Genomic DNA, 21,801 nt, shown 5'->3' with positions numbered 1-21,801 from the left:
CCATTCTTGCAGATGGGTTTCACATTTGGTAACTGCACCTCCTCAGTTAGCCAGGACTGCTGGTGAATGATGGAAAGTGGATTGGTGAGCACTTCTGCCAGCTCCCTCAGCACCCTTGGGTGGATCCCATCCAGCCCTATAAACTTGTGTGTATCTAAATTGTGTTGCAGGTCACTGACCAACATCCCTTAGATCATGGGGGCTCCATTCTGTTCCCCACCCCTGTCTTCTAGGTCAGGGCACTTGGTGCCCCAACAACCACTGGTTATATTAAAGACTAAGAGAAAGGCATTAAGCACTTCAGTCTTCTCCTCACCCTTTGTCACTTTCCTTCACATCTAAAAAAAGATGCAGATTCTCCTTGGCCCTCCTGTTGTTGATGATGTATTTATAGAAACATTTTTATTGTCTTTTACTGCAGTAGCCAGATTGAGTTCTATTTGAGTTTTGGGTCCTTCTAATTTTCTCCCTGCATAACCTCACAACATGTTTGCAGTCCTCCTGAGTTGCCTGCCTGCCTCTTCCTCTAAAGGTCATAAATGCTTTTTTCATCCCCAAATTCCAGCCAAAGCTCTCTGTGCAGCCAAGCTGGTCTTCTTCCCCACTGGCTCATCTTTCAGCCTACCTCCACGCCTTTGGGATTTCTTTCTTGAAGAATATCCAGCTTTCCTGGACCCCTTTACCCTTGAGGACTGACTGCCATGGGACTCTGCAACCAGTCTCCTAGACAGGGCAAAGTCTGCCTTTCAAAAATCCAGTGCCTTCTTGGCCTTTACACAGATTCTTATCCATAAACACTCAATCTTATTGCCATCATCAGTAAACTTCAGAAAATCTAAACACTCCCTAACATACAGGGATACCACACTTCTTCCTTGCCTATTCCTTCTGATCTGTGTCCTCATATATGAGCATCTAGTTTGCTCCCAAGCCTGAAAAGAGGGTGTAGGGTGCTGGTGCCCATTTGGCAAGACCACTTTTTTTTTTTACAGCTTTGTTTCTTCATCATACCTTTGTGTTTTTTTCCTCTTTCACTGGCTGCTTTTAAGTTACAGCTTGCTGGGAAGGGAAGGCTTCAGTTTCTCATGAAGTAGAGACTGTTCAGTCAAAGCCCAACTTTAAAAATACATTTTCTAAATATGCGCTATTCACTGGTGTGCTCAGTGATTTGATTGGCAGAAATAAAATCTGCAAAAGTGGATCTTGTCAGTCATTCTTAAGTCTTCCTTAATATGGAAGCAATCACCTCCCATTTCAACCATTTTCTGCAAGGGACACAGTGGGCTTAACAAAATGCACATACCTGCAGTCTCAACTTATTTTCTGGTAATTTTTTTTGCGTGTGGATTGCAGATGTGCAAGGGCAAGATAAGAGACCCTTCCCTGTGACATCTGAAAACCCATCCTGGTCTATATTCCATCATTTTCTGGAAATGCTCTGCATGTGTGCACACTAGCCCAGCTCTGAGTGTCTGTCTCATGAGATCCAAAGGACAAGAGTACACAACCTCTATGTTGTGCAACACCTGCTCATTTCAGACCCATCTTTCATAAGTGGTGAACATCCATGGTGCTGTCTGTACTCTGAGATACATTGGGACACCCACCAGCTTTTAAAGAAGACCAAGGTGGCCTCATACTGAGGTCCCAAATTATGTTTAGAGAATGGTCCCAGAACTCTTTTTTTCCCCATCATTAAAAGACCTCCTAAGGAAGAATTAAACTGGTAGTGCTCTATGGTAAATTTAGCTACAGTGTTTCTGGGACAAGATGTCCATAGAACAAGCATCTCTCATTTATCACCCGAACATCTCAATTCTGACCTGAAACACAAATTTGGTGCCACGTGTAGCAATGTGTTTGTGGTCTGTTGCAAATGCCAGCCAGCGAGGGAATATGTTGGTTTAAGGCACGCAAGTAAAAAGCACAGCTTTTAAAAGCTCAGCTTCATTTTCCTTTGCTGGGAAAGGAAATAATTATTCTATTTGTTTTGCTCCCAAGATGGGAATAGTAAATGTATTTCTCACCTCACTGAGAGGGAAAAAATCACACCCAATATGGTTAAGGTGCACCCCCTTTTACAAGCAGAGCAATGTGACAACCTTGCAGCTTCAATTCTTTAGCTGCTGCCTTCTGGATTTTTTCTTTTTAATGTGGTTTATTCTTGAGAGATCCCTCATGCATGAGCATCTTGGATTGTTTCCTACAGAACAGCAGAGCTCCTAAATAAAAGGAATGGGTAGGGCCGAAGTGAAGCTTATTTCAAACAGGGCTTTAGAGGAGCTGATTTTGCTGCCATGTGGAGGCAAATATTTGGCCACAGAGGAAGAACATCTTAAAAATGACCCATGCTCCAGGAGTGAGCAGATCAGTCCTTCCTAGAGGCCTGTGGTAATTCATTTCTTGGATGATGTGAGCTGTGATTCCGCTGAGGCTGCTGCTTTGTTTGTTTGCTCTTGCAGCGAGTGCGCTGCAGTTGAGATCGCCTTTTCCACAGCCCAGAGGCACCTTCTGGAGAGCCAGGGCCCAGGAGAGCACTTGGATATTTGTGTCCTGTGATCAGGGACAGGGCTCTGGGAGAAAAACTGGAGCACAGAAGATGTTCAGACCAGGAGTGCACACAGCACTGCTCCTTTTTGACCCTTTTAGGGAATGCTTCCTTGTTTTTCAGCCACTGGGTGCTGTGACACAAATTTCTCTGTATGTAGCGTTGCTTCCCGTGACCAAAAGTCCTGCAAAAGAGGAGCCAGTTGGGACAATTCCTGCACAAGTTTCCCCCCACACCTCTCCAGCTCCAGTGACAGCAACCTGTGTCTTCACACTACTTCTTGGCCTCAGCTCCCTCATAGTGAGGTGATCCACAAAATGAACACTAGAAGGCATTCTCTGAGCCAAGGGTTTTTCCCCAGCAGCTTGCAGAAAGGCCCATCTGCCTCCCTCAGGGCTAGTGTTGCCTCCATTCAGCCTTCACATCTCTGTGCAACTTTTGCTCTGAGTGCAATGATGCTGGTGAAAGGGGAGGAAACCTGGCTCTAGGTAGAGATGCTCAGAAAAAAAGTTGCATTACATGTAAATCTTAAAACTTGTCTGAGTGGATGAGGGCTCCAAGGCACAAGGTGGGATTGCTGCTCCCAGGGGTGGTGCAGCCTGTTTCCTCCCTGGAACAGCATGGGAATATGGCTCAGCTGGAGGCAGTGGGGCCAACACACCGCCCAGGCCGCCACACGGGCACGCAGTGGGTGAGTTAAGGACATACTTTCAGCCTTAATTCTGAGTTTCCTAGGTTTTGTCAGTTTAAGCCAGATTCCTAATGTCATTTTAATGCAGTTGTTTTGTGTGTGAATAATATGCTTTCCATGCCAAACCACAAGCCCTGGAACTAATATCTCATAAAAATGCCTAGAGTCCAAAGCTAATAGTTGTAATTCAGCTGATCGAGTGGTGCCTAAAAAGTTCCGGATTAACGCTGTTCTCCAAGGGGAAGTAAAATTAAACTCGCCTTCTGAGGGGCTGGGTGCTATTTTGCACCACAGTGCCTTAGCCTGGGCTGAGGGATGCAGCTTGCTGCAGACCCTGGCCACCCCATGGCAGGGCTCAGTGCTCTGTGGGCAGAGGAGGTTGGGGGTGCAGGGGGGGGGTGTGAGGGGTTTTCATAATTTTTTCCCTTAAAAAGCTCCCACCCTTCCAGCAACACCCCACCCATGCTATGTCACTACAGCTCATGCTTGCACAGCCCTTATGCTGGGGCAGTGATTCAGATGCCAAATGGGGCGGGGGGCTGGTCCCTCACTCCCAGGCCGGTGGTGGCAGGATGAGTGGCAGCTGAGGTGACATCAGGAGCTGTGCCTGCCAGGCACGGTGGGCAGGAGCTGGTGCTGGACCCAGAAAGGGGGCAGGTGCCCCTTCCCCTCCCAAAGCGTTTGGATGCAAGAGAGACTTGCAGAGAGGGGACACAGAGGGGCAAAGCTGTCCCTTGATGCTCTTTCCATGCGGGGAAGTCGTGCCACAGGATGTCAGTGCAGCCTGTGAGAATGCCATGCCTCCCGAAAGAAAGGACTGTCTCCTCTCAAAAGCACACAGGAAGATCTCTTTCCCAGAATATCTTATTTAGGAAACTTGCATCACAGCAGCAAAGCAGAATGCTTATTTGGGAAAAGAAAATGAGATATGGCCCCAAGTCAGCGCTTGCCTGTAGGCTCTGTAGCAGAAAGTTTGAGGAGGCACCCGAGGCAGCTGCTGGCTCGCAGTGCCAAAGGCAGAGCTGGGTGGGCTGCAGGCCCAGCTGTTGTTTGCTGCCTGTGCCGTGTCCTCCAGTGCTGGCTGTGGAGCTGTAAGGTATCAGGGATTTTCCTGTTACACCAGAAAGGGATCAGCTAGATTAGGTTCTGCAGAGGTGAGAAGGAAATGTGTCATGTTGACTGTTTATTTTGCTCTAATTGGATTCAGACCCTCTTTCTGAATAAATCTCTCTTTACTCCAGCTGCTGTGGTTTTTCATGGCTGTGAATGCAGAGGAGCTGTTCCAGGGATGGACAAGAGATCCTCGGCTGCAGTGGGGAAAGCAAAGGGATCACACTGTGGTCACTAGAGGCAGGCAGCCTGCAAGCAGCATGGCTGCTTCAGGAAGCTCTCATGGTCACATCCCGGATGAGGCTTTGTGGTCATGGATAGCTTCAGGCAGCACGAGGCAAAAGCTGCTCTTTGAGCAGGGAATTTTAAGCTTTTCAGTCTTTCAGATATGACATCTACAGCTGCTCTGGGCAAGCTGCAGCAGCACAACGCTCTGACCTGGGGGCAATCCTGCCTGTAAGAAAGCAGCACATGCCGGTCCCCTTCAACAGAGAGAGCTGCGCTGTCAGCAAATCTGCTGCACTTCATCATCCTTCTCTAGCTGGTGTGGAACTCTGTAGGAAAATTATCTTGGTCTGCTGTTTTTCTTGGCCTGCTCGCTCAGAAACACGGAAAGTACCTGTAGCAGGAGTGGCTTCTCAGGTTCATCCCTTAAATCTCTGGAAACAAAATGGGCTCAGATGGAAAAGAAGAGAGAGCATAGTTTAAGAACCATAGGCCTGGGTATCTGCAAGTTACTAATCGACCTCTCTGTGTTAATCCCTCTAAACCAGCAAATACTTTTCATTTCCGTGTCCCTTGCACTATGGAAACTTTTTGACGTATCTGTACTGGCCAATGTGGTTTGAATCCCTGCCTCCGAGTCACATGGGTATCAAAATCCTCAGACCAGCTGGACTAAGTAAAGCTCTCTTGATGAGCACAGCAGAAACAAGACATAAAATAAATCATTAAGTCATTGATATTTTTGGGTGATCTAAATTATGCCTGCATATGTGTTACAGAGTCAAGGCTTGATTTTGAAATTGTTCCACTTATTTCTTATTCTTACAGGTGCAAATGAATGCTATATCAAGAAGACACATTTCTCTGGAGAGCATCTGCTCCTGCAGTTTCCTAAGATGTCCTGTATTTGCAAATGTCTCTTCTTGTACATGAACCTGTGACTTGTCTGAGAGTTCTGTTGTCTTATTGGAATTGGACATTAAAATGATCTTTTATTGTTCTTTTGGTCACACTTCTCTCTGTGACAGATGATTGTGTTTTCTGTTGGCTGTGCTAGTCTTTAACTGATCACTGAAGGATCAAATCCAGATGCTGGGTACATTCTCTGTTTGAGGGGGGTATTGGAGTACTTTGGTAAACAAATTGTCATCATTTTCAATGGCACCTTTGCCTTGATCATTTGCTCTTGCAGAACTCATTTGTTTTAGTACTTTTAGAGCCCATGGGAGGTGCTAAATAAACACTTCAAACTTTAAAAGAAGTTACTGGCAAACTGCGAGGTGGTAAAATTAAGTAAAATACCCAGCATCACACAGGTAAGCAGAGCAACTCTTTTTTCTTCCTATGTTGTCCTGATTAATTTACAGCACATCAGATCAGGATTTTACATTCTGCCTACCTGCAGAGTTTCCTACAGCAGTATCCATCCTGATTAAAAAAAAAAAAAACAAAAAAAACCCCCAACCAACCAAAAAAAATCCAAAAAACCCCCACCAAAACCCAAAAACCAAAAACCAAAACAAATTAAAAAAAACCAAAACCAAACCCCAACAACCCAGTATGATCAACTAATTTGAAGGATTTTTATAATATAGATAATACAGTCTGGTTTTGCTTATCTTCAGTTTTGGAGTGCCTGAGCCATCTTAGAAAATTTAGCCTGAATCAGACATGTAGAATTTCCTAGTGAAGAATATTCCAATTACAAAATGAAACTTAGGTTAAAGGAAAATAGCTGAAAACAGAGACTGCTACCAGAAAACATGATACAACATGGACATTGGGAGACACTGTAATACAGGAATCCCTGCATCTACTGAAGTTTGCCACCTCTACAACAAAGCTGCTTTGCTTCCACGAAGCCGTGCTATTATACAGGTTTTTAGGGAAGGAAGGAGCACAGAGCATTATTTCTAAGGGAAATCACAGGTGCAGTAGGAGAGCTGCTGGTGCAGGCATCCCTCTCCCACGGCAGCACCCACACAGCAAAGTGGGAATGGCTCCATAACAGAAGCAAGGACAGGATGGGCTCAAGGGTCACCCAGTGAAAAAATTGGTAGGGGCACCAAGAGGCTGCCAGTTCCTCTCCTGCTGTCCTGCCAGGGGAAGCATTAGAGAAAACAGGTTACTATTCTGCAGACTGAAAGTAAAGATAAATGAATTACTCAATTCAGAACTTCACAAAAAACAGCAAGATGACTTTTGGAAATGCAGAAAGACCCATCTGTCTGTTGCTTTCTTAGCAAGATGAAAATTGAAGGACATTGTATAAGCCAAGGGAAAACCCCAACACTCTCCAACACAAAATTCAGTTAAATCTCTGTCCTCAGCAGCTTCCAAATCACATAAACATCAGGAATATTGGAGAACTGGGGCACAGGGTCTTAAGAGGCCAGGGCAGAAAACAATGTTGTCTCCTTGCAAGAGAAGCTATAAATAGTATTTAGCATCTTCAAGCAGGCAAGTTCATAAGTGAGCCTGCCTGACTGTGAACTGGCTTCTTCGACAACTTAGTATTCAGGAGAGAGAAGAATTGCCATAGCAACATTCCCATCTTCTGACATGTATCATGCAGATCATGTAGTCAAGGCAGCACAGCACCCTCTCACACATGTGCTCTGTGAACTTTTGTGTTCCTGACAGTATTAAAGAGAGAACTGTGTCTCATGATTGACACACTTGCCTGTGTGTCTTTCTGATTCCTTAAAAAATATATGGAAATGCTTCCCTTCCCCCATCCTCCTCCTTTGAACTGTTTTCTCTTTTCCATCCCACTGTAATGATGTGAACAGCTCCTGTCCCAGATCTGTAGATATATGTTCCTGACAGTAGTCCTACGCTATGCAAATGTGTAAACTGCAAAATGTAGAGGGCTTTAAAAAAATTAAGTATATCCAGCAGAATCTAAATTCTGAGGGCTGAAAGGGACTAGAAATCTTTCAGTACCTGCATAATTAATGCTCTATTAAGCAAAGTCTTACGTCTCTTTTCTTTTGGGTTTTTTTATTTATTTTTTGCTTTGAGTTAGCCTGAAATCTCCAGACACACGAATCAACCATTCCTATGGCACATGCCAGTATATATGCCACCCTGTGTGGGAGCTGAGTTCACAAGCAGAGCAGAATACTTGTCTGCAGGCAGGATCTGGCTAACCCCTGGGATGGCTTTGGCTGTTTGGACTTCCCACGGTAGGAAAAGCACTACACATCACACAGGGCTGAGCTGTGGGCCGCTACAAACGGGAGGCTGCAACACTGTGCAGTGACACCCATGTCTGTAGCCCTGACTGCAGTGACAGCCAGGTGCTTGACTTCACAAGTGCTCTTGGTTAGATTTTATCATAGGTCCATCCAGTGGACCTCTTTCTAAGCTTACTGCCTAGTCAGAATTGTGGCTCCTTTCAAAACCTCTGCAATGCTAGAAAGAGTTGGAATATAATGATACCAATGTATTTATGTGTGTCTCTAACTACAGCTATCCCACCAGTGGTTCTGACATTAAAAGCACCACAATATACAGTCATGTGCCTGCATACTTTCCCCTCAGACCTGGGATTTTACAAACTGTGCCGTGCCATCCTTGGCAGGATGTCTATTGCACCATTTCTGCAGACAGGTTGGCCTCAGTAAACCCCTTCTCCAAGGAGTGGGCTCAAAATCCTGCATAACTCTAAGGCCTTGGCAGAAAGAGACCAAAACCCATTTTGACTGAGTGCTCTCTCTGGACTGTATGCACCTAACTGTGGGCTACAGCTAGGCAATGTAATTTTTCTAACCATGTTATTTTATCCTCTCTTGGCTGCCTTCTTACACAACTCCCCAGAGCTGCCTAATAAGCATTCACTGCAAAACATTCCCATTGAATGGTAAAAGCTCCCATTGTTTGTGCCAAGGGGGCTCCTTTGTACAACCGTCTGCTGGAGGCAGGTAACCTTTGGATGGTAACATCTTCTTCCATCTTTCCCCCACCCACATTCCTGTCCCCTCCACCTCTCTTCCCCAGTGTTTAGGGTTACTGTACAAAGCTTGGTACCTTACATGGTACCAAAGGAACCAGGACCTCATCACATCCCAAGCAGGTGAATCTAATTATGTTGTGGTCAGTTTTGCTTAGTGGCTCAGCTACGATTACATCTCCAATGAGCCATCTCCTGAACTTCACCCATGCTTGAAAGCCCTCCCTGCCTTGGTGTACTCCATTCCAAGATATGAAGATTCAAGAAATTCCCTCTTCTTAACTTGTTCCATGGTAACTCTTGGCCAGAATACACACAGGTAGTTGAGGTCCTCCATTATCGTAATTTTGCTGCCTCACCAAGTATTGTGTGACTAACTGCCTCTTCCTACTCTATGACTAACAGCACTCCTGTTAAGCCACTCCATTCTCTAGAGAATGGTTTTTCAGTTTAATACCAGTCACAGAAAAGGGGTGACCTCCCTCTCTTTTATCCCATTTCATCTGTCAGGTGTAAACTTCACAGCCAAACTGAGAACCATTATTATATAAGAACAACTTATTGTATTGTACATAGTAAATAAGCTAAGAAAATTATATATAGACAGATATCCAGGCACTGTTCTGCCTGCAGAAATGCAGGAACTGCAGAGTCCTGCAGCCACAGACTGTTTCTGTGGCTTTGGGCAGGATGGCCAGCAGCTGACCAGCCTTATTCCCAGGAGAAAAGTAGGAGGAGAAGGAGCTGTCAGTTTGGAGTTATGGTGGCATTACTGTCCCTGTCAAAAATGATGCCTTCCACAGTGCCTGATTTTTCCCCATGTAAAGCAAGTAAGTGCCATTTAACATCCAACTGTCATAATTTGTTTCTGCAGAAAATTGTGTGTGTATACACGTGTCCATGTGTGTGTTGAACTTCTATCTACACAATACACATACAAAGGGGCCTATCTGCATAACAGAAAGCAAAGAGAAATTCAGTCCTAGAACTGACTGCACTATAGCAATCTCTACATTCAGAATGCACACTGCAGAGATACTTCTCCAGCCTAATGGTAGACATTGATTTTTTAATACACAAGCTATATATAAAATGCTGAATTTGAACACCATGGCTAGTTGTGACATTAATAACACAAAAAAGATGCTATTTCATTTCTATCTCATTTTACACAACTCTAAGGAACAGCAGATACCTTCTCCAGTGGGCCACAAAGTCTGTGGCCTACCTTTCAAGTTTCTGTACTGGCATTTATTGTGATGAGGTTCAAATCCCTTTACAGCTGTGGTCTGAACAACAAAGGGGTACTTAAGGGAATAAAACTACAACTTGCTCTTCTGGGTTACATTAAAACCCATTGATTTCCGTCTGTTACTTGAACAAAACAGTGTGCATTTTGATAAAAATAAAATTGCTCATTTTGGAGAATATATGCTAAATATATTTCACGTTTGTGGTCTGCAAATTGGGCAGTTCTGTTCTTCCTAGTTACTTAAATAATACAAGCAAGAGGAAATAGCTATGCACAAAATGCATATTTTCACTCTAAGCTCAAATCCCTATCGTTACATCATTAGAAGCACTACACAAAATGCCCCACCTGCCAGTCCACTTGACCCCTCATTCAGCAAAGCCCCTGCAATCAAAAGCACCAGTGCACGTGCTGTGAGGTCAGGATGTTCCCAAGAACTTTTCTAAACAGACCTCAACAGCTACATCCTTTTACTTTCCAGTTTAGTTTCATTGTCCCTTTGTTCTTACTTTAAAGAGGAGAGAGATTGTTGCTACTGTAGAGAGCTGACCAGCCAAACTTCCAGATGTTCTTTTCTTCCCTGTGACTTTGGCAGTAGTCAAACTCCTGGATTTCTGTCCTTCCCAGCAACACCTGTGACCGCAGTTTAACCATCTGGCCACAGCAGCAGGGGAAGCTCTGAACCACAGGAGCAGAGCACTGGGGTACCCTAGTGGAGATTACCTCCTCTACTATGAGACACCAGGCTTTGATCAGGAACTTTCTTAGGCTGCTGCAGACAGAAGACACCTGTCACCAACGTTTGACCCTACTCACATGACAATAGAGGGCATTAAAAGATAGCATTAGTAACACTTCTCTAAGTCTGCATTCAGAGGTGACCTCACCTATACCTCTTCTATTGCTTGCTCCTTTATTCCCAGGGCAGGAACACCCAACCTGCCTTGGTGGTGCTTGTCTCAGGCTCATGGTCTCTTCAGGACTATACATTAGCTCACATTTTAGATGATGAATCTTTTCAGTGCTCACTCTAATGGTATCTGAGTCTTCAAAGACTACTGAAGTGCAAATCAGAGCAGACGGACCAATCCTTGTAGAAAATAAAAGGCAAAGAATAAATTATTGTTAGGATTTGAAGTAGTCTTTGAAAAGCAAATTCAATAGGAAAAATGAACTGAGAAGTGCCTGAGTTATACACTGCCACTAGAAACTGCCCCCTGGAGCCTGCAGAATGGTGAGCCATTAGTCAGTCTACTCAGTGGCCAAGTGCCTTTGACATGCACTGGTGGTGATTTTGCTAATATTACTCCCATGGGCAGAGAAGCAAAGACTAGGGAAAATTAGGGAAAATATTTGTCATTTTTCTTTAAAATAAGGCAATGGTAGCTATACAAAGACATCAAATTACAGTTTTATCTCACACAAGCCAAATCACAGATTGAAATAATTTAATGTTGAGATCATGGTACAAATTTGCAAATTATGGCAAAGCCTTTGTAACAGAATGGTATGGGAACTATGAATACGTGTTTTGGGGCAGCTACATGCAGGCAGAAAGTCAGGATGAGCTTTCTAAAGCCAAATAGGGGACATAGTGACAATGAAATTCATGACAACATGGTGGCAAGACTTTCTAACCAGCCTTTTTTTCTAACCCCTTATTATGTGTTCTATTACTAAAAAAAGAGATTACTAAGTTTGAAAAGTTGGGTATTGAGGAGTGAGGTAATGTCAGCATTTAGGCTGTCTGTTCAACCTTAATTTGGCCCCTTGTGAGTATGAATAATGATATTGCCTTTAATTAGATGATCACACAACATTTTTTCCTGTGCCTCATTCGTAACACTTGATGGATGGTGTTCACTGAATGATGAAACTGTATTTTGTTTTTTCCTCATGGTTCAAGGTGTGGCAGCCTTTCTTATTTACTGCACACTGCGCTCTTCTCCGACAACAAAACTAATGATTCCTTCACACAGTTTTCTATGTGGTTTATCATTACAGCTATAACATAACAAACACTACTAATTTGATTTTATTGCAGTCCTCAAGGGAAAAGCTAGAGTTTTTTTTCACTTAGCTCATTCATCTAGAACCTATTCTCATTGCTCAGGTTGTCATCAAAGTTTGGCTTCCCCCACACTTCAATGCAGCTTTATTTGCATCAGCTCTGGGGAAGTATTGACAATACATGGGAGGCAAAGTGGCTTCCCCACTCTGTCTGTGTCTTGGGTAGTCCAGGCATGGAGAGGATCAACAGACCAGGGATGGCAGAGAAAATCCTATTCAGCCACAACTTTAATTATTCGCAAAGATAATAAACACTCTGGAGAATTACCTGTGCACCACAGGGAAATGCAGACTTATTATTTTTCCAAAAATTTGGACAAATAGGTATTCCTCATAAATTCAGAAAAGCTGCAAATATAAATGTTGTCCTCAGACTGAGTTCCACAACAAAACTAGAGAAAAGTTTTCTAGACTTTTTTTTTCATAGACTTTCACTTGTAAATAAATTACTTGTTCTGACAAAAAGCTTTCCACCAAAAAAATAGTTCCCCCAAGAGAAATACCTTTCAGGGACAATTTCAGCCAAGATGGTTAAAATTTGGCAAGTTTACAAGTGACTTTTATTTTAGTCATCATTCATCCATCATCTTTCTTAAGAATGATGGATTGTGTAATCCTAAAGGGAATGAACACAGTCTAGAAGAGTGCTCTCTGGGTACACAGGCCCCCAAGTTATTTATAACATGGTTCATACATCAGAGGCTGGATTTAATGCTCTAAAATGTTTTTGACTTTAAGTACGATGATTCAAAGCTCACAGGAGGTGGAGAACTTTTTGAGATGTGAGAAGACAAATGGAGTTCAAACCTTCTTGGAATACTATAAATTTTCTTAAACCAAATGGAGCCCACCACGTTTTGTGTCACATATATTGCCTTTGGCTAACACTGCCAACCTCAGGGCTTAACTGAGATCTAAGCTTGGTGTCTATTTTCTTCAGGTGCTGAATATTCACAAATTCACAGATATGAGGGTTGACAACTTTAGGCATGCCTATGCAATACCTCTGCAAGGGAGCCTTCTTTCACTTGGACACCTACCTATGGATTTATCTATGCAATCCTGATCTCTGACAATTCTGTCCTCTTTATATTCTTACTCTATTTTCCATATTGCATATAATGACATGGTATTAGAAGAAAAACCTATCTTGAGCAGGTACAAAACTTGCTGAGAAGGAGGAATCTTTCCATCAATGTCAGTTTTTGAGATCTCAGACATTCAGTATTGAGTGGTGCCATATATACAGCAGACATGAGAAAAGTGTGCTCTAGCAGAATGGGTGCAGCTGTGTGGCATTTTATTATTTTTATTTAACACATTCTTCCCATCAGAACGAGTTCTGGAATTCTGTGAAGGAAACAATACCCATGAAATAAAATTTTAAAAAAATGGTCTAGACTTAACAGCAGAGTAAAGGTTATGCAAATTCTTCATATGACAAAAAGTCAACAGGATTTGTGCTTCAGGCTTCCTGCCCTAAGCCACAGTTGCTGCTGTTGGAAAGTACAGCCAGATCCCCCAGAACATTCATTGTCCACCACTACTTTCATGTGCTACCACAGCTTTCAGAAGCAGTGACTTTAAGCAGTTCCTAGCTCACTGAACATGAATGAATCCATGCCTTCTTTCCTTTCTGAGTTTTAAAAGCAAGTAACATTGTGCACATCTAATGAGGAATTCAGGAACAGCTGAACATAATATCCTTAATGCAAGGCCTCATGGCCATGGCCATTTGCTTACAAATTCTACTGGTTTTGTGTGTCCTGTCCTCTCCCTCTGTAGGATCATTAGAAGAGCTCCTTCTCTATCTGGCCACTTATTTCCACTAAATTTCTAGCAATTTCCTTAGCTTTGAAATCTTTGCAACTCTTGATCAGCAAGTTAAAAATAATCTAGCAGATGGACAGACAAAGCCAATACCATTACTGAGTCTTATTTTTGAAGGAAACAAACCAAAAAGCACATTGTTGAACTTGTGCTGTTTCTTATGATAGTGTGTACATAAATATGTTTAAAAAGTACTGTGGAGGCATGTAATGAGTTGCAGGAGATCCGTTTTCCCCAGAATTATTCCAGAGCAGAAACATTGTTAAACAGTATTAAAACTGTGCAGAAATCCCGTTACTAAAAACAACACATTAGCACTATACATACTCAAAGTGCTCTGCTTGTGTTAAAATAAATGACTAAATACACTAATGAAAAAATATGTGATATGAATACCAATACTTGGATTGTAAAGCTACTTTTTAATAAATATTCTCTTGCCAAAAATTATTCACTTTATTTTAGTTCTTGACAATTTTTTTCTGCCTACTAGAGTTACTTCTTGATTGTCTAATAATTAAACAGAATCATTTTAAACTTAAACAATCACTAGTATTTTGCAATTGAATTCCTTATACAAACATGCATATGCTTAACTTCAAACATTTGCTTATGTGCCTTCCTGAAGTAAGACTTAAATGCTTTCCCTTTTAGACACAAACAGCCCAGCCCCCCTAATGAGAACTTACAACTTGAAAATGCAGGATTTGTTATTTTACTATGAAAATAAGAAGGAAAATCCTCATGTAGAAATTATATCATCTACAGTTTTTTCCAGACACCGGAAAACCTGAAAATGTATCATTCAAATGCCATCAATCCATCTAAAATTTCAAGAATCAGCATGAAATAACAGAAATGCAAGGATAATTTAATCTTTATTTAGGTCTTAAAATCTTAACACTGCAAGTAAGATTTCACTGGACTGGTAAAATTATTAACATTACAAATTTAAGGCAGCTGTTACATAGTGTTACATTAATATTTCAGTCAGACTGAACTCTTCTTTAGATACATTCATGCAATTAACTTCTACGCTGTAATTTGAAATATATGGGATTGCTTTGTTTCTTTGTATTAGACCTATCTGGTAAAACTTTTTTCAAACAGTACAGAGAATGGACTCATTGTTTTTCTTGGCAGAAGTAAAAAGATCTAATGACTTAATGGTTAAATGACTTACTTGATTCAAGAAATGCATGTTGAGAATGCCTTGGAGATAAATATACATCTTATATGGGTATGTCACATGCAAGCATGGAGAAATTGAAGTTTGAAACATTAATATTATTTAGCTAAAATCATTTCCCCCCCATAGAAAATCCAAAAATATCCTTGCACTGAGAAGTGGGCCCATGAAACTTCATCCTTCCCAAAAGACTCTTCTCCAAGCCAAACTCTGTTGGGATGAGAAATCTTCCATGCAGCCGTAAACGATTCTCTGTGTTGTCTCTTATGGTTCACTCCGATTTCGGCTTTTCTCTTCCTTCTTCAATACCTGAAAACATATGGAGAGCAGCTTCTAAAAATCTCTCAATAAAAACAACCCAGTGAAGGGTTTGTTTAGAGAGGTTCTTCTAATGCATTCATCTTTCTTTTCCCTTTTTCCGTGTTGTTTCTCCTTAACTTGCTCGCATGTGTTACCTCACCTGCTGTGAAGGAAAAGAGCAGCTGCACACCTGATGGCAGTGGTTGTCCAGTAATGAACTGCACAATCCTCCCTCCCTCATTCCCATTTTCAGATCAGCCTGACCCCCCGCTGCACACCCAGCCTTTGATGGCTGCAGGGGTCTGGGAACACTTAGTTCCTTTACCTGCTCTGCTTACCTACTAGCAAACTAAAATAGATGTTACTATAGCTGAATCTAAGCAAACAACTTGGTTTGAAAGAAAATTTTAATAACTGAGTTTCAGAATTCAATAATTGGAAGCCCCTCTCCATTTCAGCATTGGATTTTTAAGTATTTGCAGGTACATCTCCCTTTTTCAAAAGTACAAGAATGAATAAACAATTACTACTGAGAGGGTGCCTTTCTCTTCTTGTAGTGGCCATTTATTTCAGTAATATCAGGAGGGCTGAGTTGAGTGTACAGCTCCTTAAAGAAATTATTCTAACTGCAGGACTCGTCTCTTTTCTATGCTGGGCTGGGCAGCAGACTGTGTTTTTTCTGGCAATGGAAACATTCAGCTATTTCATATGCCTGTTCCTGGACAATGAATTACTACTGGTATCTGACAAAAGTATTGTTCTTCTGACTAAGCCCTCTCTGCCAGACATCTCAAATACAAATATTTCTTTTGGAGGTTTTCAGGCCTGCTGCATGCTGGAAAAGAAAGACTTATGATAACCAAAGGCAAAAAAGAAGCAATCCTTGAGAATACTGAGAGGAAAATGCAGTCACAAGTAAGATCACCTGCTAGTGCAATATATGCACAGGCGGTAAGTACACCATAAATCACTTTAAAAACATAGTTAATGAATTTCAATATGGGAAACAATAGGATTCATCTGCAGTTAGAAAGCACAACTGCAGAGCTGCCTTGCTGAAAGGAACAACACCGAGACAAATGGGTCTGCATGTTGCCAGCAGCCCAAGTACAATGGCCCTGGGTGTTGCTGGCACACCGGTTTAATGGGAGAGCCACAGTCAAAAGTTTAACAACCAAAACAAGAGACTGGGACCAAAAGATTACAGACAGTTTACAATGTTGTTCCAGAGCCAATCTTATGTCTTCTGCTTTCTCCTAGAAGGAACTTTTCCAATAATTTTAAAAGCTATTTTATTTGCCTTTTTGAAAGCACCTCTTTCCTTTCTTCTGAAGCACTCTACTGCAGATGCATCAAATAGTTTGGCAGGAATGCAGATATCCTCAAAATTGTGGACAGACGCTGGCTTGTACAAAGGGCAAATTTTTCCTTCCCTACCATGTTTGTGGTTTAACTTGGAAAAACTAACTGCAAATCATTTTGTCAGTAGTGAGGTTCTATTTAATGCATCTCCAGAGACAAATAAAAAAACTCCAAACCCAAAACAACCCCTTCTCACCCCAGAAATCTTCTCATGGCAGACTGTTTTGATTTGCAGTCTTACTGCTCAAAAGCCCCTTTTAAGTGTACAGTTTTCACATAATATTTTCCCAGGTCTTGCATGGTGACAGACTGGCACAATTTTACATCTCTGCTGTTTGTGGTGTTCCTGCCATACACTTTGGGTTAAGATTGTGCGAAGTGTTTCAAGCCCAGCAAACGAGCACGTGACCCACACAGCATTTTCTGTTTTGCAAGTGCTTGAGCCACAAAAGACTTGGGATCAATATTCCTTATCTATGTGAAGGAAATGATGGAGAGGACAATAATGCCAGGGTAAACCTTGAAAGATGTTGGGAGAATGAAGAAACTAAGGTAGCTCCTCTAGGGCGGCAGGCTGCAAGAAGCAGGGATTTTGTTATGTATACTTTGGAATAGTGCAGGAGATTTTCCACCATCTACTTATTCATGGACTTGTTAAGAATATGTGATTCTTTACCACAATATTATTCTTCATACAGGACTTAGGTCAAGTGAAATTATTCCTTGCAGCTGCCTTTTTTGGAAACATCTTTCCTGAATTAACTTAAAGACGTTAAATAAATGTGAATTTGACATCCAGCTGAGGACTGAATACCCATCTTGAACACTATGACCAGTGATTGATGGTTCTAGAGCAAAAACAAAAAGGTATTTTACACCTGGATGCTAATATGGGCAAACAGAAAGTAAAACTGCTTTGAGCTTCTAGCATTGGATTCTACCTAGTATTGAAGGACTTGTTAAAGAGAGTTGTGTGTGCCATTAACTACCATGTGAATTTCTTTCCCTCCAGCTGCGATTTGCCACAGCAGCTATTATGAATGTTGTTCGCTTATTTCATTCAATTTGATAAATGAAGAACATCTTTCAGAGATAAAAGGAACATACTTTTAATCTTGTGGTTTTTATTTTCCCTTTTCCTCTCCTCAGCAATGGGTGGCCTAGGCAGGATAGATGATGTAGAGTCTGCACAGTTAAGTTTACCCTGCACTAAAGTGATCTTTCATTCCTGTTATTTCACTGGCAAGAACCAGTTCATTTTCTCTGAGTAAATTTATATGGTGAGAAAATGCCTTATACCTGAAAATACTAAAAGACTATATTTTCATTTCTCAGTCTAAGCCTACCATTAATGGCATTCATACAGAATGATACTTTATTCTAGCTGCATTTAATGGGTTCATCAGCTAATAAGTGGGCTGTAAACATCTCAGGTAATTGCCAAGAGCTCTTAAATTAGTACTGTAAGTTATAAAAGAGAATACATATTCATAGCTCATCAGGCTCTCCAGCAGACATTCTGTTCATCCGTCTGTTTTTAAGGGCAGGCAAGCAAGATGTTTCAGTGAAACTTCTGTCATTTTCCTTTGTTTTAGTCAGCTTAAAACATTCTACACTTTCAGAGAAACATACTCAAGTCCTGATGGTGTATGTCATGAGATAATATCCCTAAAACAATACTCACATTTTTGCGTATCCCAGATGTAGTTGTTCAGGACTTCTCCCACCAAGTAGAATATGTTAATTACTACGGTAACGGCGGCAAAAAAGATTATTTTGACACCTGGGCGGAGGTGCTCAAGAAGCGGGTACACCCACACTCCTGTAACGTGGTGAATCCAGCACACCCTGAAACAAAACAAAAATAACAAGCACTGACTCTTACAGCCCTGTTTTATGGAAGTGGCTGGGTCTGTAGGCTTAGCTACTATAACCCAAAAAGCAATTATTTGAAAGGCCTGCAAGTTGCAGGTGAACTGGAGCATGTGGATGACACCCATCCTGAATAGACATCACAAATGATGAAACTATGACTGATTTCCCACATTCTTACTGATTTGCTTTCAATTTATTATGAGCAGTTGGCCTGTTTTCATTTCTGATGTAGGCAGGTATTTCCTTGCTCACTTATATTTCTGAGGAAATCCCTGTTTTGTGCCAAAGATGGAAACTGCAGCAGCCTCTGTTCCAAGAAGGTTCTTTATCCTAAAAGCATTCAGGGTTCTACAGGCTCTCCTACCATCTCTCACTGCTTTCTGCAGTTCTCCTGTTTTCACTTCATACACATTTGCGTTTTTCTTTTGCTTTTCCTCGCTACACATGGTAATCAGTTTTTGGGTTTGCCAGAAGCATATGGTTTAGATTCTCTTGTAGAGAATAATTTCTTCAGCAAGTGTGTTTTAGATTGGCCCTCCTTTTCTTTCAGCTACCTGCTAAAATTTGGAATCTAGTAATTTTTCTCTAGGTAAGATAAATATATTTTTTAAAGACCAAACAAAACCACACCTCAAAAGTAGTGCCCAGCCCCACAGCTAATATACAGTAAAGGAAAAGGATTGATGGTGGTTTGCTGTGACACAGCGATTTTCAGCATTCATACAGAGGACATTGTCAGTACACTAACTCAAGAGACAGACTATCAGCTTTACTGCAGTGCAACCTGAAGAAGCACTCCAGGTGTGTGGTTTTGCTGTGTGTGGCTGCATTGGACACCTGCATCCTCTGATGAGATTGCTTTTGTGTTGAGATCTGATGCAGTGAGTGGTGAAGTCAGAGGGAGCAGAGAGAGCCCATACATTCCAGTAGGTGGAAGTTAAGAAAAGCAAATACTGGCAAACAACTGAGCAAACATCTCAGAGGCTAACTGAGTAAAGCGCTCAGTGAAGGCAAGCTGGGGCTTTGCTGGGCTCTCTTCAAGAATGTAAATCTTTTCATTTCTGACCTGAATATTTGAGTGAAAAGCTCACAGTGAAGCACAGCTAGAGTGACTGCACAGACTGTTATACATGGGGATTTCCATGGTTTGATTCACTTGCTGATGTTTCTATTTGCTTACGGAAGATTTTTGATCACTAGATCAACAGTCAAAGGCTCCTAAAGGGCAGAGATAGAGAAGTCCACAGAAAACTGTTACCATAAAATTCTGTCACACAGGGAGTACAGAATCCCTGTTTAACAATCACCCTGGAAATGTGCATGGTTGTCATAGCTTCTCTCCTCCTTGGAAAAGCTTTTATTACAGCCCACCCCTTAACAGTTGGACACTTCACTTGGGAAACTACATGTGTCAGTAAATTAATCTGCATGATCTAAATGCAATTAAACCCCCTCTCTCCAAATCAGTTCACATATGGGAAATTATCTCTGTACTTTACAGCTATTTTCCCCAGTATTCTTCTGTGATAGAATTAACCTGACAAGATAAAATTATCTATGAAAAAATGAAGGGTTCCTGCGTAACCCATGGTAACAGGGGACACCTTGTTCCTTTTGATGAAAGAAAAAGATGAGACAGTTGGGTAGAAGGTAGTGGGATGTCCCCTGCTACCAGGTCCGCTTAGCAGGGAATGTCTATTATCGCCTAACAATTTTCAGTTTCATTTACTTTTTTCAGTTTTCATTTGGTTTTTTTTTCTAATGATCACTCTTTGAAAAACAAGCTCTAAGGAAAAAGACTGAAAAAGAGCCAGTCTCTTTCTGCACTTATTCTCTCTGGTGTGATGAAACTGCTAGGATTATAAAGTACCTTTACAGAGGGACTTCTCAAGGGACCTTCTAAACAGCATCTACGTAGCCAGCTTCATGAACCAAGTAGAAGTGGCTTTTACTAGATCACATTTATGCTAGAAAGAGGAAGCATTTTCTAAATCCAACCAATGAGTCAGTGATGAGCTCCTGCATGTCAGCAATACCTGGTTAGTTCAGGCTTTGCAGACAGCTCCCATACTCTGCTCCCTGCTGCCCAGCTCAGGAGCCCACTCCCTGCATGGTGATGCTGCTCGTGCCCTCAGTGTAGCTGTTGTTTGCCTGTCCTCGGAGTGGTCACACTGCCAGAACTACTTTGAGCACAAGAGGGACCACTCTGGAGACAACAGTCACAAACCCACCTGATCCTTCTAAAAATGAGCCACAGCACGCTGCTGGCTATGCTGGGGTGGAGTAATATTAGCCCTCTCTCACTGAGCAGTGACACACTGACTGCTCCAGCATTGTCTGCACTACAAACGAGAGCAGCAAAGGGACAACTGCTGCCATGGAAACCTCACCTGGTGGCCTTTCTTAGTGGGTTTGCTCCTGCTGAAATACAGGCATTCTCGAGGCTGCGCTATAAAGGGCTGATCAACCATTTGCATAAAGCTTCCACACCAGAGTGCTGATTGCCAACATTAATGAATGCCTTCAGTGCTGCCACTCCAGCAGCCTTTACTCCTATCCAACCTCATTATTAGTTAAGCACAGGGAAGCATGCATTAAGATTTACTTAGGAGTGCAAAAACTAGATCAAATTGAAGACTTTGTTATTGAACAGGTGTAAAAAATGTGTCGTTTAGATAGAAATAAACTGAGGAGAAAAAGGAAAAGGAGAAAAAGAGAAGTAAAACTGGACTGGCTACTCTGAGAAGATAAAATTAACCTGAACCTCCCTCTGATTTGGAACAGTAGCAGCTGTATGTAGACATAACTGTGTATTTTCAAAGATGAATGTGTTACAGGTCATGGAGTTCATCTAGCCATTTGTTAGCAACAGTAAAAAAAGAAGGAATGAAAATATTCGCATATTGTATTTAAATTAAAATGTCTGTTAAAAAAAAAGTCGTTGTTTTTAAAAATTTTCAACCAGTTGGTGTAGAAATCAGAAAAAGCTATTTGAAAATGCACAGTATTGCTTTTTTTTTAACAAATCTGTCAAAAAAATGTGGCTTTGTATCTAGTTTTCATTTCTCCTATACTACAGTAGATGTTGTATATCTCTCCTATCAAAGTAATCAGGAGAAAATGAAAACTATTCAGGGAACATCCATTTACATTTATTCTTTGCATATAGATCTTTTGTTAATGAGGAAAACTAAGCACAAAAATTTGTTGGAACCTTGTGGTTTATGTTTAGTCTGTCAGTTTAAATGATACAGCTGTAGCAACAGCACGTGTAAGACCTTAGGCCTTAGGCAGAATCAAGCTCAACAAGTGAATATAATGGCAGATAATAACTATGACACCTCAGTAATTTTTTAATGGGAGATGTTGCAGAAGATGGTTGCTCCTTCATGGT

At 41.6% G+C, this 21,801-nt stretch overlaps 1 protein-coding gene across 1 annotated transcript in view; it reads right to left on the bottom strand.

Annotated features, from left to right (window-relative positions):
* Nucleotides 1–14,540: 14,540 nt before the first annotated feature.
* AIG1 (androgen induced 1) overlaps nucleotides 14,541–21,801 on the bottom strand; it is a 123,185-nt gene continuing 115,924 nt past the window's right edge. Inside the window, exons 5-6 of the mRNA XM_059467868.1 lie at nucleotides 18,217–18,380; nucleotides 14,541–15,179 (exon numbers count right to left, since the gene is read on the bottom strand). Coding sequence (XP_059323851.1) covers nucleotides 15,142–15,179; nucleotides 18,217–18,380 — 202 coding nt within the window. The 3' untranslated portion in view covers nucleotides 14,541–15,141. The remainder of the gene's footprint in view (nucleotides 15,180–18,216; nucleotides 18,381–21,801) is intronic.

This window comes from Ammospiza nelsoni, chromosome 3 (genome assembly GCF_027579445.1).
Source record: "Ammospiza nelsoni isolate bAmmNel1 chromosome 3, bAmmNel1.pri, whole genome shotgun sequence".
Lineage (NCBI taxonomy): Eukaryota > Metazoa > Chordata > Aves > Passeriformes > Passerellidae > Ammospiza > Ammospiza nelsoni.
Note: the sequence above shows the minus strand (reverse complement) of the source record. Positions and strands in the feature narration are given on the sequence as shown.